Source organism: Lichenostomus cassidix, chromosome 7 (genome assembly GCF_008360975.1).
Source record: "Lichenostomus cassidix isolate B80296 chromosome 7, HeHo_3.0, whole genome shotgun sequence".
Classification (NCBI taxonomy): domain Eukaryota; kingdom Metazoa; phylum Chordata; class Aves; order Passeriformes; family Meliphagidae; genus Lichenostomus; species Lichenostomus cassidix.
In genome coordinates this window covers 11,626,613-11,642,119 of record NC_139488.1, presented here as the reverse complement: position 1 = coordinate 11,642,119, position 15,507 = coordinate 11,626,613, and the positions used below count along the sequence as shown (strand labels likewise).

At 40.1% G+C, this 15,507-nt stretch overlaps 1 protein-coding gene across 2 annotated transcripts in view; it reads right to left on the bottom strand.

Moving 5' to 3' along the window:
- Positions 1-7,879: 7,879 nt before the first annotated feature.
- Positions 7,880-15,507, bottom strand: part of BMPR2 (bone morphogenetic protein receptor type 2) — a 107,350-nt gene continuing 99,722 nt past the window's right edge. Inside the window, exon 13 of one of the 2 annotated variants that reach the window (XM_085066186.1) lies at positions 7,880-15,429. In XM_085066186.1, coding sequence (XP_084922312.1) covers positions 15,179-15,429 — 251 coding nt within the window. In that variant the 3' untranslated portion in view covers positions 7,880-15,178. The remainder of the gene's footprint in view (positions 15,430-15,507) is intronic. The other variant, XM_085066187.1, reaches the window with a different exon arrangement.

The following is a 15,507-nucleotide window of genomic DNA, read 5'->3' as shown; positions in this document are numbered from 1 at the left end:
AGATGTGGACTTTTCAGCTTCTCACCCCATCCCACCAGCAAGAAGGCTGGGGGCACAAGAAGCTGGGGGCACACAAGCAGGACAGCCGACCCCAGCTGGCCAAAGGGATGTTGTGTACCACACAGCATCAAGCTCAGCACATGAACGAGGGGAAAGGTGGCTGGGGGCTGCTGCTCAGGGACTGGCTGAGCTTTGGCTGGTAGGTGGTGAGAAATTGCACTGTGCATCACTTGCTTTCTGTATTCTTCTATTATTGTTATCTATATATAATATCTCTCTATATATATATCTGTAATATCTACTGTATTGTATACATATCTATTATAATAATCATATACCCTATTAAACTGTCTGTATCTCAACCCACAAGTTTTACTTTTCTTCCCCCCCAGTTTGCTTCCCCCACCTACTGGGAAAGAGCAAGTGAGAGAGCAGCTGTGTGGGGTTACCCTGTCAGCTGCCTGACAGGTTAAACCACAACAGCAGCCCAGAACAGTGCACAGTGATCCTAAAGAAGGTTAATTTATGCATGAATTGTTTCACTTCTTTGCTGCAATTTTCAGTCAAGAGCAGAAGATGAGTTCTTCCTGCTGTGACAGCACCCACTCCCAGCAGCTGTACAGCTGTGCAGCAGACTTTCACCCCAGTTTATGCTCACCAGAAATATTGAGAAGCAGTATTTCTCAATATTGCAAGCAGTGTGCCATAAAGATACTTCTAAGGCGCAAAATATTCTGAATGCATTCTTATTGCTATTACTGTTTTGAAGAGGCCAAAAATGACAGGTACTGATTCATATTTATTTTCATGCTGCATGCTATGGAGCCAAGTCACGACTTTGATTGCAGAAGATACCTGTGACAATTATAGTACTTCCCACATTATTGTCACACTGCAGAGATGGCACTGCTCCACACAGTTGCTGTGAGAATATAAAGCAAAGCATTTATGTGTTCTGCTCATCATCAGTTGTATTGCTTTGCACGCAGCAGACGTGAGAGCTCAACATGTAAAGTCATGTACTCAGACCTACTCAAACACCGTGTACTTCTTACGTTCATTTGTTTAAACTGTAACAAATGTGTTACAACAGGATCTTACTCCTACACCTTATGGAAATAATGGAAGGAGCTAAAGCAGGATTATGAACTTGAAAATGGTTTTGAAACTACTTTTCAATTACAAAATAACCCAAACCCTCAAAACTAAGACCTGGCCCCAAAGAATTTTGATTCAGATCCCCCAGACTCTCCTTGTAATTCACAGCTTTCAGGCTCTGGGTTTTTTTCAGCTGTCGCCTTTGTTTCTGCCTGCACACTTTGCCAAATGTGATCCAGGCCACCTCTGAGCTACACATTTCAAATGATTTCACGTGGAGCCTCTAGGCCGGGGTTTTTTCCAATCTGTGACACCTTTACTCTGGCCATCACACCTAATGTAATGGTGCCAACAGTGATCCAAAAAATAGGAATGAAACTCCTCATCACCACAGAGGCTGTGAGCCTTCTACCAGCTGAATCTGCCTTTCAGTGACCACAGTCACTGCAGTGACTCCAAATGCCCTGCAGTCACACTGATCCCACATACACAGCACCCATCTCCATCTCCAGCTCCTCTCTGCCTGGAGGTTTTATCAACCCATTGGCCCTGGGAGCTCAGCAGATACTGGTGTGCTCACATACCAAGCTGAAGTGCCACCCCAGGAGGTGGCAAGCACTCCCACATCCCACTGACCTGGAGGCTCTCGGCACCCATCCAGAGTCGTGCAGAAATGTGCTGCTTTGTTCTCAGTGCTGGGAGATTAAACCCAGACATGGCAGCCACCCCCTTACGTGCAAGATGTTGGCTCTTCCTTAAAATATGGTGTGTGGCAAATGCTGCAGATACAAACAAATCAATCCAAAGGCTGGAAGCATATTGAATGCCCTCAAGGGCAGACTGATCAAACACACAGAGCTGCATGAGCAAATCTGCAACCTGCTGAAAGCAGGGGTGTAAACAAGTCAGGGAACTGGTCAACTGCTAACACCAAATGAAAACCAGAGAAACAAGGGTCAAAGAGGTTTAACTAAGTTGAGAGGCCCAAATCCCTTTGTACAGCTAGTAAAACATATATTATTAGGGAGTTTACTGGTACTAAGGACTGAAAATGTGTGATGAGTACTGCTCGCTGCTCATAATAATATATATGAAAAATGTTCTGTTAAAACAATAGCAGTAATAGTAAACATTACAGAAAATGACTATACTTCAAGCAGCTTCAAATATGTTATTGTCTTATTCTAAAATTAAATAAATGCAAAGCAGCACATGTAGAGGAGCAATCTACTGCCTGAAATTGTTTTTTTACCTACAGTTATTGTAAGCAATATCGAAGGTTGAAAGACTAAAGATTCTGGGAGTCTAATCTAAACATTAGATTATGCCTTAGGATATTTCATTGCATTTCTCATCTCTCCCCTGCAGAGTGAGTTTGTTTTGCATGTTTATGTGGGTGTTCAACATCAACTGGAGAAAAAGACATTTAAAAAAATAGGACAAATATAACAGAATTTGCTTCACACAGAACCTGTAAGAGCCTAGTTAATATTCCAGAATATCTGTGGGGATTTGAGAAGGCAAACAGATTGAAATAAGGTATTAAGATTAAAACAATAAAAAACAACAGATGGGACCTTGGACATAAATCAAACTCCATGCAATAGGAAAAATGCAAAATGCACTCCTGTCACATTTTATAAGGTACAGTCTTTAAGAAAAGTTGTCATAGAAATAACATCTAGAGGCTTCAGTGCCTCGCTGGCATTAAGATAATGCATTTTTGACAAAGAAACTCAGTTCTCAATGCAGTACTTACCTGCAGGCTTGGGAGATGCTCCCACTGCACATTCCTGGCACACATATTTATCTGGGAGAAGTAAAACGGTGATTTCATTAGAAGCCAGTGCTAAGTTCACCTACATGTGACGTTTTTCCACACATACAGATCAGTTTTCTGAGCATGTGTTCAATATCAGCAGCAACACAAGGCAATAACCTCGTGGTGAGTGTCCAGCTGCTGAAGGAGAGGGGCAGCTGGAGTCCTGCTTGCTTCAGTGATGGGAGCTGAAACTGTCCTCACATTGGGATGAGGGAAGAGAATGAGCAGCAGGAAAGGCAAGATGTCCACCTCATGCTGGAATCTTTTTTCAGTAACACTGAGAGAAGTGGCCTAGTTCATTTAAATAAGGGACAGTATAATCTCATTCAGGTATCCTCCAAGATGCTGAATTATAATCTGCACATGATTCCTGCCCTTCAATAAAACTTTCCTTCCTTTTAAGAAGCAAGGAATTTATCTTTCAAAAACTTAGCATTTTTAGCTCATATTTATAGAGCTTGCAAATATAATAGATTTGTCTGCATTTGTGTTGTGTATAGAGATGTAATATGTTTCTGTATTTCTAGTCTCATGTTAGAAAAACATGTGCAAACTATAGAAGGAAATTCTTGATTTAAAAACATTAAACACTGAATTCTCCTGCAAGTCACCGGCACAATTTCTGTACAATGAGTAAAATGGAATTAAATACTATAAAATATTTCTTTCAATTGTTGACATTATAGATTAATTTGGTATGTGACAATATTTCAATTATGTAGGTTTTATGACCATGTTGTAGGATGATAAATATCCTGTATAAATGACAAATACTAATAAAACTACAGATACTTAAGAGAGCAGAGAAGACAGTTCCCTGTTTCTGATTCAGGCCTACAATCTTGTTTTGCTTCTACTTGCTCATATAACATTTAGAAAAGCTAAAGAGTTGGTGGAAAGCATGTTGGCATGGCTTATTCATGCACTGAGAGGCACTGACAAAATGATTTTTCTTCTCTCTCCACAGACATACACTAGATCTGTAGTTAAACTAATTAAATTGAGCAGAGTATGTGATGAAGTGTGAGCATGTGATTCTCCAATTTGAAAAAACACTTACTGGGAAAGAATGGATCAAGCAGAGTTCTGAGTCCTCCCTTGCGCTCAGCCATGGGTGGCAGGGGAGCTTTTGACTTGTTTGGTCACAGCTGAAGCAGACATCAGTTTGTCTCCGTGGTATCATCCTGTCCTCATGCACTGCACCTCCCATTCAGCCTCCAGGAGAGCCAGGGATGTCATCTTGGGCAGGAAGAAAGCAAAGGTGGGCAAAGCCCCAATGCCCAGTGCTGCTCACAGCCAAGCGCTCAGACAAGGTCTCAGGCCCATGCTGCTCAGCAGCAGCAGGCACACATCTCCAGCAGCTGTGGCTGGCATGACTAAGCTGGTGCTTCATCATGGCAAGCCTGGAGGATATCTCTTCTCCTTGAGCCCAGCTGAGCTGCGTGCTGGGCTGTCCCATCTCCCCCAAGGAGGGGCACCTGCCTCATGCTGCGCGCTGAGCAAGAGCTTGGCTGGCAAGAGCTGCTCTCAGCTCTGCCACACACCAGCACGGAGCCAGAGCTCTTCCAGCTGGCATCCCACCAGGGGCTCATCCTGAAACAACCCTGCCCTTCCTCCTGCTTCCCCAGCAGAGTCCAGTTCCTCTGGCTGCCTCCTGCACCCCAACCCAAGACAGGGGAAGGATTCTCAAGGCTGTTGTTGGTTTACCACAGGAGAACCTGTGAGCCTTTCCTGTGGCTGGCTGCTGAGCTGGGGTTAACACAGTGCCCAAATCAAGTCTTTGTGACACTGCTGCTTGCTTCTGCCTGGCTGCAAATACCTCTCATGTCACTTACAGTCTCAGTTCACAGCTTATGTAAATAGAAGGGAACTTCTCTGTGTCTGTACCTTAAAAGCACATTTCCATCCCTCATGATCACAGGGTGAAGTTTAGTTTACTTAGTTGCACTCCGGTTTTCCAGAAGCAAACAATAAAGTTAACCTGTTTAATAGTGATTTTAAGCCAGCCATTTCTGAGGCCTAATTCAGAATTGTTAGTGGTCCTGCAAGAAAATTCTTGGCATGGCAACAAAAATACAGGTTCCCAATAAAGTATTTCTACCTCAGCAGAGATCCATCCTGCAGGAAATTCTCTGGTCACCCATACACATGTTGGCTGCACCAGCACAACTGATGTGTGCATCAGCAATGCCTACCTCCTGGGCTAGTCAGACCTATACCCAGCTACAGTGGTTTGGGTCAGTTCTGATTTTTTGACTAATCCAGAGATCTGGAGGTGCTAGAAATTACTCTTTACAACACATCTGCAGGGATCAATTATTACCTTTCCAATAAAATGAAGGGAGGAGGGGGACAAAGGGAAAGAAAGGGAAGGAGATGGAGAAAAGAGGTATAATTTCAATAATTCAGCAGATTGGCAAAATACCAGTCCCTGCAAAACATAGAGACTGTCAGGAACAAAACCAGGAACAGAGCACAAGCCAACCTCGCTTCCCATGCACACAGTCCCATGTGCACAAAAGTACCTTTTGAAAACTGTATTTCTAGTCACGCTGATTAGGAAATCTGATAGCTTGTGGCATGAACTTCTCCCAAACAAAGGCTGCAATAAGTGACAGGGGAAAGCAAACAGGCCTGTACCATTCCTAGGAGCTGCTTGCAGGCCTGTTTCAAGCAGTGGCACTGGTAAAACGAGCTGTACAACCTCTGTACCCTCTTTATCACAACGCCCTACACTATCCTTTCCTGTTAGCACTTGGCAGCAAGAACAAAGAAACTGGGCCAAAGACAAATGCTGAGTTCTACAGCATTGCTGATACCTGAAACAAATCTCTCTAGCCTCCCTTCGTGCTTTCTCCTTCCTCAAATCCACCTCATGTACTTGAGGTGCTGCCCACTGGCTTTTGTCCATTATCTGCCCAAACCACCTGCCTGCTCTCTATTGACTGTATGTCCTTGTTCTCAAAAGGACATGGGGGACCATGACAGAGGGTGCTGGAAAGCTCCTGTCCTGTGAACTGAAATGCACCTGGATCAGTTGTTTCCAACGTTTCTCAATATTTGCATCTTTAATATTTTTCCAGTGCTCATGTGAGCCCTGTCTAGAAATGCCATTTGCTCAGACACTGCATAGTAAATACAGACTTGCTTTCCTTAATCACCTCCTACAAACCAGCTGTCCTCAGGCAGCCTTATTTATTGTCTTTGTAAAAGAGGCATCAGTGATCCCCAAAGCATGACTTCAGCTCACATCACCATTTGTAGATTTCTCACAGACTTTCCCTGTGGTACTGAGAGCTGAAAGAAGATCCCCTGACATAAAAGCATATAAAAGAATACCTGTGTGCACCATTTAAATTCCAGGAATCAAAACATTTCAAATCTTTATTGGATGGAGAATGACAATGTTTCAGGTTAACATGAAAAGCTTAATTTATACAAATATTTTGGTATAGTTGAGTTTTCTTGCCTGTGGAAAATTAACCTTCTTATCCAATAGAATGTGTTTTGGGTCATGGCAGTGAGCAGATGTCTATAATCTCCTGCACGTGGAGAATTTCCATAACATCAGAATTAGCAAGAAGTAAATAGGCAAAAAACCCCTGAATGGAAACAAATGGAAGACTGACGTGGCTGTGTTCCACAAAGTACGTTCTGCAGCTGCATCACTGCTCTGGAACAAAGGGGAATATAATTATTGTTGTTTTACTTTCATTTCCCATTGGCAAAGAAAAAGCAAATAAAAGGGGTTGTTATTTCTGCAGGGGAGAGCTGGTGGACGTGTGTATGAGGTCACAAAGGGAAATTGTGAGGAGACTTAAAGTCCAAGTAGCTCATGCACCCAATGAAAAATCTATCAGTAAAACTCACCATTAACACTGTTCCTGCAGGGCTGAGTCAGGCCTCTCAGATGCCCTGAGGATAAGGCTCAGCCACACCTGCTGGGGTAGGGTAGGACTTGGCTGCTCTTACTGTCAGCCAAGCCAAGAGTGAGAATTGCTTTTGGGGACACATCTACTTTTGTCACACTGGCTCCCACTCCCTGCTTGCAGGGAAAGCATAGTCCCTTTCTGTAGCCAAAGGTTTCTAGGTTCATTTGTGGGACTGAGATGATTTGCCATACAAGCAGATACTCAACAATACACTACTTGCCTCAGTTTGTTGCTTCCTCCTTATTTATGACAGCTAGAAATGAAGCTCCTCATACTGTCTCCCTTTGCATTTTGGAGTTAGTTCTTTGGCCAGAGACTTGCACCAGTTATTTGCTTGCAAAAATCATCACTGTGGATAGAGAAAAATAAATTAACAAGAAAAACAACAATGCTACTGAGCTGCAGGATGAATTCCACCTATCCGTGTAGAGTGGAAAGCACCAGTCAGTGGAAATTTGCAGAATCCTTCTACTATAACTTAATCCATCTTTTTCAGTTCTGCTGGACAGGACAGCGGCTCTGGGCTGGGAAAGCTTCTGCTTTTAAGAATGCCAGGATATTGTCTCTTCGTGGGGAGGGAGAAGTGCAATAGTTTGTGTGGGAAGGGTGAGGGGCTGCTCTTTGAATTCCTGTCCCAGCGGCAGAGGTTGTTGCTTGCTGTGTTCCTCCACGTGCCTGGTTGCCATCAATCCTGTCCTCTCTGCACACACCAACCAAAACTGAAGGAGAAAAGTATTTAATACTTCCTTCTCCTGCTTTCTTTTTCTGTTTTTCTGCATTTACACTTAGCAAGCAGACAAAGTGTGACAAGAGGTCATGCAAGGCCTGCTGCTTTGAAATATCTGCAAAACTGTGTTCAGTTCCAACACAAGCACCTTGACCTGGCTGGCCAGTGAGAAAGAGGGAAGAAAGGAGCAAAGGCACTGCACTACTCCAGCAAGGGCAAGCCCTTCCTCTTCCTCTCATTCCTGGAGCATGTTACTACTCATGGTCAAGAATAACATGAAAAACCAACAAAAGACCATGCTTTTTGTCATTAATATGATCTTTAATAAATGGAATAATGCACCATTTTACAGCAAGCCTTTTCTCTCAGGCCTAAAGAATAGCCTTTTAAATGTTCTTATCCAATGTCTCTGTATCAATACAATCTCTTTATTTAGGTTTATATATAACAAAGCAATTCTTACAAGTATTCATAGAAAACTCTGTAGTGGCTTTAACAATGTCAGCTTTCATAGTGGCATCCACAGATGATTAAAACCAAAAATTAGCTTTTTATTTCATACTCACACTGTTCCATGAAACACAACTTATACAGCATAGCAAGGGTATTGGGCAGCTTATACAAAAGAAATAACTGAAAGCAATTATTTATAAACTCATACATGATATTTCCTCAGTCGTTTGAGAGGAAAACCAAAAATACCCGTTAACAAAAGGGTTCTGATGAGACTCTATATTCTAGGATTTCTCCCCCTCTTACCCCAGAAAAGCTCGCTCAGAAAGTAATGCGCTCTTTACAGTCTTTCATAAGGAAAATGGCAGTTTCACATCTTCTTATTTCAGCTTTTACAGAAGACCAAACCCTAGAAATTAATTCTTGCCACGTTTATTTTCCTCTTATACTGCATTTAGGGGGGAAATAATCAACAGCGATTGTAAAATATGATTCCAGCTTATATAAATGTGAATAGAGCACGCTTTCCTCTAGAGACAAAAAGCAGACAAGAAACATATACATACAAACTGTTTTAAATACATTTCAACAGAGTGAAAGAGAGAGAAGAGTCACCAATCAGGAAATTCAGAAGTGACAAATGAGTCAGCAATAACTTGGACTTGCCTGTTTGTTCTTGCGACTTCTTACAAATGACAAAAAGTAGAAACATTAACTATTTTCTGAATAAGCAAGACTGAAGTGTGATACTTCATGATACAGTTCTGAAGCACAAAAAACAAAGTGAATCAAGTGCTCTAGAAATAAACCTCACATATGTTTGCTGTCTTAAAAACAAGTGAATGGGCTACAAAAGTGGACGTTTGGGAGACCTTGGAACTAGGAAGTTATAAAGGCTAATTATTTCTGCTTTAAAAGAGTTACCAGGTGAGATGCTGTGCCCCTGATGGACACACTCCAGTGACACATCTGCAGAAGCCTGCAAGGACTGGGAAGAAATCCTTCCTTCCTGTGCCAGTCACTGTGCTGTGGAAGCATGGTGTATGCATTGAAGTTAACCAACTGAACAACTTGAGAATTCAAACAATTGCTGATGATCAAGAGGCTTTGAAAAATATCTGATGATTACACTGTGAATTAGCATAACTCCAACTAGTTCCCGCTTATTATGCACACATGTATATTAAACCATAGTGAAATGAAATAAAGAGAAATGGCCATAAGAAGTAGCTTGTATTAGTAATGCACTGCTAACACAGACCTGTATGGAGACCAGATCAACACTAAAGAGCCTTGGTGTAAATGAGGATTTATCTTGAACCCTTCCACTCCCACTCCCCCAGTGCAGTTGCACTTCCTGACAACAGCCACAGCTGCCCTGTGCTAACCCAGCCCCACAGCCTGAAACCCCAGCAGCAACACCCAGCAAGGCCCAGGAGCTCTGGCTGTCCCTGCAGCCCCACATTCCACATCAGCTTTCCCAGGGCTAATCCTCCCCAGAAATGTTTAACACCACAGCCAGCAGACCCCACCCCTCCTCTGCCCACAATCAAGGGCAGATTGCTCTGATTCCAAGAGCACTGGGCTCAGCTGTGAGCCCATGAGGTGCCTGTTCCCTCAGATACACTGGTGCTGAACAGAACATCCATTAGGATTTGCAGGAGCACCCACATCTGTTATTGCAGACATGGAACTTCTGCCTCCAATTCTACTCAGTACAGAAGAAACCCCAACATGAGAAATCGGATTTGTTACTCTTTCACATCAAAACTGAACCTACTTGGGGTGGGTGAGATCAAAAAGGGATGTATTTCTATACCTACAGTTTCATATGACAATATAGAAGCCTAAAATGTAATTGGATTTAATGGACTAAAATACTATGTTTAAATGGCAACCACACACATAACTATAGCTACTACATAAAAGCCTTGTAAAAATTATCATGTGTTAAGTGTTTTGGGTTATTCTTTGACCTTTGAGAGAGGTATCTGAAATTCCTCAGCTTCAGATATAGCTTGTCATGTGCATTACCAGGCTTCTCTCTCTCTCTCTCTCTCTCTCTCACACATAAGTCCATTGCACCCAAACAATCAGTGACAGGTCTGTGATGGGAGATCTTGAACTATTGGACTGTATGTCACAGTCTGATCCCAGCTTTACTGTCATGCACTAAAGATAATTTTTAAATGGCATATGAAAAAAAAATCCCACATTATACTTTCTACCAGTGCTACCATCTGATGCTGTAACTCACAGAATTTAATCCTGGAATTTACACACAACATACATATGCATCTAAATACATACAGAGTTTACATAAAAATATATATATCTGGCTTCACTGCAATATGTATAGTTTTTTTACTGAAGAAAGGCTTGAGGTTGAACAAAAAATAGTAAGCACATTTTGAAAAGAAGGTAACTATATTTACCTGTTAAAATGGGTACTGGGAGATCAGACAGAAAAGTTCAAATAATCCAAATTGATGCAAAATACTAAGTTGTCCAGTCTATGATCCAATTTTTGAAGACTGATCAATCCAATTTCAATTTACTTTGCTACAAATTTTCCAGTTAGACATCAGGTCATTTATATGCTACTGTGCTTGGCAATTATTATTTTTATGGCTTAATCCCAGCCTGTTTCAGCAATGGGACCAGCCATTGTTTTTATACAAATAAAAATTACAGCATAATTAATTTCCAATGTATAGACTAAATAAGTGATTTTAAAAAAACTCTCCCTAATTAGGCTAGAAATGTCCACAGTAACATTTCAATGGCAGAATGGCTATGAACTTTTGAGTATTTTTCATTAAAGAAAATTGTAATCTGAACATAGACACAGTAATGTTATATTAGTGGATATTTTTTAACATTTAAAAAAGGAATACCATTAGAGCAAAATGCACTGAACACCAGAACTATGGCATATACAAATATACATATATATTTTTAAGTAAGAATTCATTACCATTAAGTTTGGGCCAATAGCTTGTTCCATAGAATTAAAGAACTTCCTTATTCTCCTCTTGGAGGCAGGCAGGATTCTAGATTTCTTTTAGAGAAAGCTGACAGGTGGGAGGATATGTATTTTCTAAACATATTTATGAGGTGGTTTTTTTTTGTTGTTGCTTGTTTCCTGAAACTTGCCAGCATCTATCTTGCATTGTTTTGTGCCCAGTGCACTGAAAAAAAATCAAAATGTGTTGCCTTTGAAAATTAGGTAATTTTCTAAATGGAAACAAGAGACAAATGAATGGCACCAAGAAAGCAAAACAGGAACAGAAATGTTGTTTCAGAAAATATTCTAATTAGGATACTGTCAGATGGTGTTCTTTTAAATTAGGAATCCCTTTGCTTTAGCTGTGCAGTTTAAGTGCATCCTGGAGTTTCAAGAAAGGTCTTGGTAATACTGATTGTTTAGCATATGAAGCTATAAAGCATTACAAACAAATTCAGGGGAAGTGTTGCAGGTAACTTGACTTCTACATACCAATTTCAGAAGGAAATAAACCTGACTATGAGGCATGTCTGTTCAAATGGTTAAAATTCACATTCTAAAAACCATGTTATGTTGGTATCTCTATTACAGGAAACAGAACAAGAGACAATGCATTAACCTAAGCAACTCTCCTGGCTTCTACTAATAAGCCATCTTCCATAACCAGCAAGATTTTTGGATTTTGTCTTATTTAGACAAACATCAAAAATGTTTGCTCTACCATTTTATTTGAATTATCCATTATAAATTACCATAACAAATATTCTACTATTGCCTATTTGACAGTGGCAGAATTAATAGGTATTTACACTACCATTCTATTTTCATTTTGCTGTATTTATCTTGTCAGCAATATACATGAGAAATTGATAGAAAATAATCAACTTTCATCATTATCCTTTTTTTTTTCTTTAAAAGCCAAAGAAACAATTCAAAATCATAACCCACAAGGAAATAAATCACATTTGTCTTCCTTGTTTATGGTACATCTATCAACTATCCCTGTGTTGGATTTGTAAAATTTTTTCTCTTACATGTACTTTGTTTGGCTAAGGATGATTCCCTATGGAACGAGATAAAATTCAGTATCATTTAACTTACAGAGAAAGTGTTCTATGGAGATTGGATTATGTGCTGTGAGGAAAAAAAAAAAGGGCATTACTAAATTAAACACTAAAACCAAACTACTAATCTGATTTCATCTAGCTGTGCAGAATTAGAGTATTTTGGTACCTACTTAGGAGTTTGCTTTGACTGAACATTAAAAATGGCTAGATTTTTCTCTATTTAGTCTATGGGGTATTTTGTGATAAAGTACATTTTTCTTTCATGTTACAAATTATATTTATCCATGGTATATTGCACAGCCAATCTTGCTACTAATTATAACTCATTCCAAAGGCCCTCCAGCAAGTGATAGAAATAGACAAAGGAAAAAAAAAGTATTGTTTAAGGATGTTGAAGAAAAACTGCAGAACAAGATTATTAAAATGATTTTGATTGCATTGATCACAAAAAAGTTGGATTTCTTACAAAGGCCTGGCTTGCAAAGAAAGGCTAAAAGACTGGTGCAAATCTGTCTCAGCAGAAAGAACCAGCAGAGAAATAACTTTTCTCTCCCCAGAGTAGCTTGAGTTAGGTAAGAGTCGTAAATACTCTTTTCAGCCCACATTCTGAAATGCTGATGGATGATACATGCAAGGCAAAGCAGAAGTCATTGGGAAAGGAGTGAAGAATCTTCAATTCCACGATACAGTGCTCACCACAAAACAACACACTGCACTCCAAACAGAGACTCACAGGAGGCCAGAAGAGAAGAGAAACACAGTGAGCAATATGAACAGAATGCCAGAAATTCTGGTTCAGGTCTTGAAACCCAGCTGAGCAACTGGCAGGTTTTCAACATCTGGAACATGAGATTGCAGCAGATGGGAACCCATAGAGCAAATTCAAAGTCCAACCAGAATAATGCTGTATTTTTGAAAAGGGGAGATATAAATGTATTATACAGGGGGAAAACATAATTGTGCCTCAGAGACAAGAGGTACTATTTGAACTGGTGCTTAAAGAGCATAGGGAGCTCAAAATGTGCCTTGTGGCTTGTATTTCTACAACTACACTTAATCAAATTCTGGATTTATAGTGCTATCTCTTGGAGATATCTAGGAGAATCTAAGAAACCTTAAAAAGCATTACAAGAGAAAATCATAGCAATCAAGCACAAGCAAGGGATTTTGGGGAACGGCAAGAATCAGATGTAAGCAAGGCATATATTAGGTTAGTTGTATCAACAGATAGAGAAGAACAGGATTGGCAAAGTTTACCTCGGGGGGAAAAAATAGTAAAACAGCAAGGAAACAAATGAGCTTAAAAGCAGAGAGCATCTGCTTCAGTCAGCTGAAAGAAGACAGGCTGGGGGAGGCAATTGTTTGCTGCCAGTATCCTGCCACAGGAGTCTGGCAGGCTGACTGAATTGATTTTCTTTCTTTGAACATCACCAGTTTTCAGATGAAGTGATAAATCTTTGCTTGTTACCAAAGACTGCTGTGTTACATCTTTTTATATCTAAATAGTTTTTACTGAAGTGTTTTCAATCAGAAAGAATGTTTTTCAGGTGGAAGGCTAATTCTTAGGTGGAAGGAGGTCCTAACTAATAAGGAAATCAATTTTCTTTTAGTAGACAGTAAAACAAATCATTCAAAAAAAAAAGGAAAGGTTTACTTGAGATAGTGAAAAAACAATTTATCTCAATACATATTACATTCACATTCACTGACAGCTAAAATCAATGTGCATACAAACTGAAAGAAGGGACTAAGCAGAGGGGAAAAATAAATCCCCAACCCTCCCCCACAAACACCCATGAAGTTTAAAAGCATGCAATAAATTTTAACAAGATGAATGAAGGCCTCTAAAAACTCTGAAGGGAGGATGAGTTTCAGCTCAACTTGGCAACAACAATCAATTAGGATGCACCTACCTGCATACGTAATCAGGCTGATTTTTACCCCATACTGTAAGGAGGTAAATCAGGAAAGACTTTTGACTCATCACACAACTGTTTTGTGCCAAGTAAGATTCATGACTTTTTCTCTGTGTAAACAAAATACGTTCACAACCTATCTTCACTCAAGCTTTTAAGTATGATAGTTATTAATATTTCTGAATAAAAAGTATTTTTCAATGTACATCACTAGTGATCTAAATAAGGTTTTACATAAATACAGGGGGTGAAACTGCACACAAAATAAAATGGAAAAAATGGCTGACGACGTTTCCTTACATTTGTTCAACATCTTGTTACTCAGAACTTCACCGGCTGGCATCTACTACTGTAAAGGAAACACATTTTGATTTGGAAGGATCGAAAGAAAGGTACAGAGCTCAGATTTTTTTTTTTTGTTCCTTTTTCAAAGCCCTTTCAAGTTGGGGAAAATTCATGCATTGTCACCTCTGAGCACAATGTGATATTGGCAGCTGCTTCAAGCTGGCTACGATGTGCAAAGTTCACTGTCATGACCGGCTGACTGCTCAATTGTCAAGGAAAAATTAACAAATACAAAAATGGGAACATGTGGCAGTTTTAGAAACACACTTCTCAATAAAGCCTACTGTGAACTATAGACTATTGCACATTTCAACATGACACAAGGAAAATAAGGGGTTCAAAAGAGAATACACTTTGTAACATAGAAATATACAGACTAGCTTGTGCACAGAAATCAAAACATGGTTACAAGACACCACTGCAGTCAAACCTGTCTTATAGTCTGCTTATGATCTTAGTGACCTTAAGAAACTGGTCCAAACTGATTATCAGCAATACTTTTTTTTGTAACTTTTTTTTAAAAAAATATTTTGAGACCACATCTTTGATACACATATATATATTCCGTGGTCAAAACAGACAGACTTAACTTTAGCGATACTAAATAAAAGTGCAAAAACGTTCAAAAATAAAACAAAATAAAAAAATATGGAAGCATAAGCTAAAAATTTTCTGCATAGCTGAAATCTATTTAAAGCGAGTCCTTGGTAGGGGTTGCTGACAGGAGGAGAAAGCAGTTTTTTAAAATGTCTTCTGCATGTTTGTTTCAAATAATGCAAAAAAAGGGTCATTTGTCGGCTTTTGAAGTATTTCACAGGCAGTTCACCCCTGCGTCCTTAGAGACCATGGTGGTGGCAGTGCCCCCCTCTGCAAGGTACACAGCAGTGCTGGATTTGGGGGGCACTGCCTGCTCACTGCCGTTGTTGTTGACCTCGCAGTGCAGTGGCTCTGTGGAGATGACCCACGTTGATGGACGCCACCGCTTGAGAGAGTAAGGAGTTTTCACTCGTTTCTTGATCTTCTCTCCTGAGCCTGATTTGCCATCCTGTGAGGAGTCACCTACTGGAGGAAAAAAAAAACAAACCAAAACAAAAAAACAAAACAGAAAATAATATTACGAGGAGGGTAAGATTAGACTGG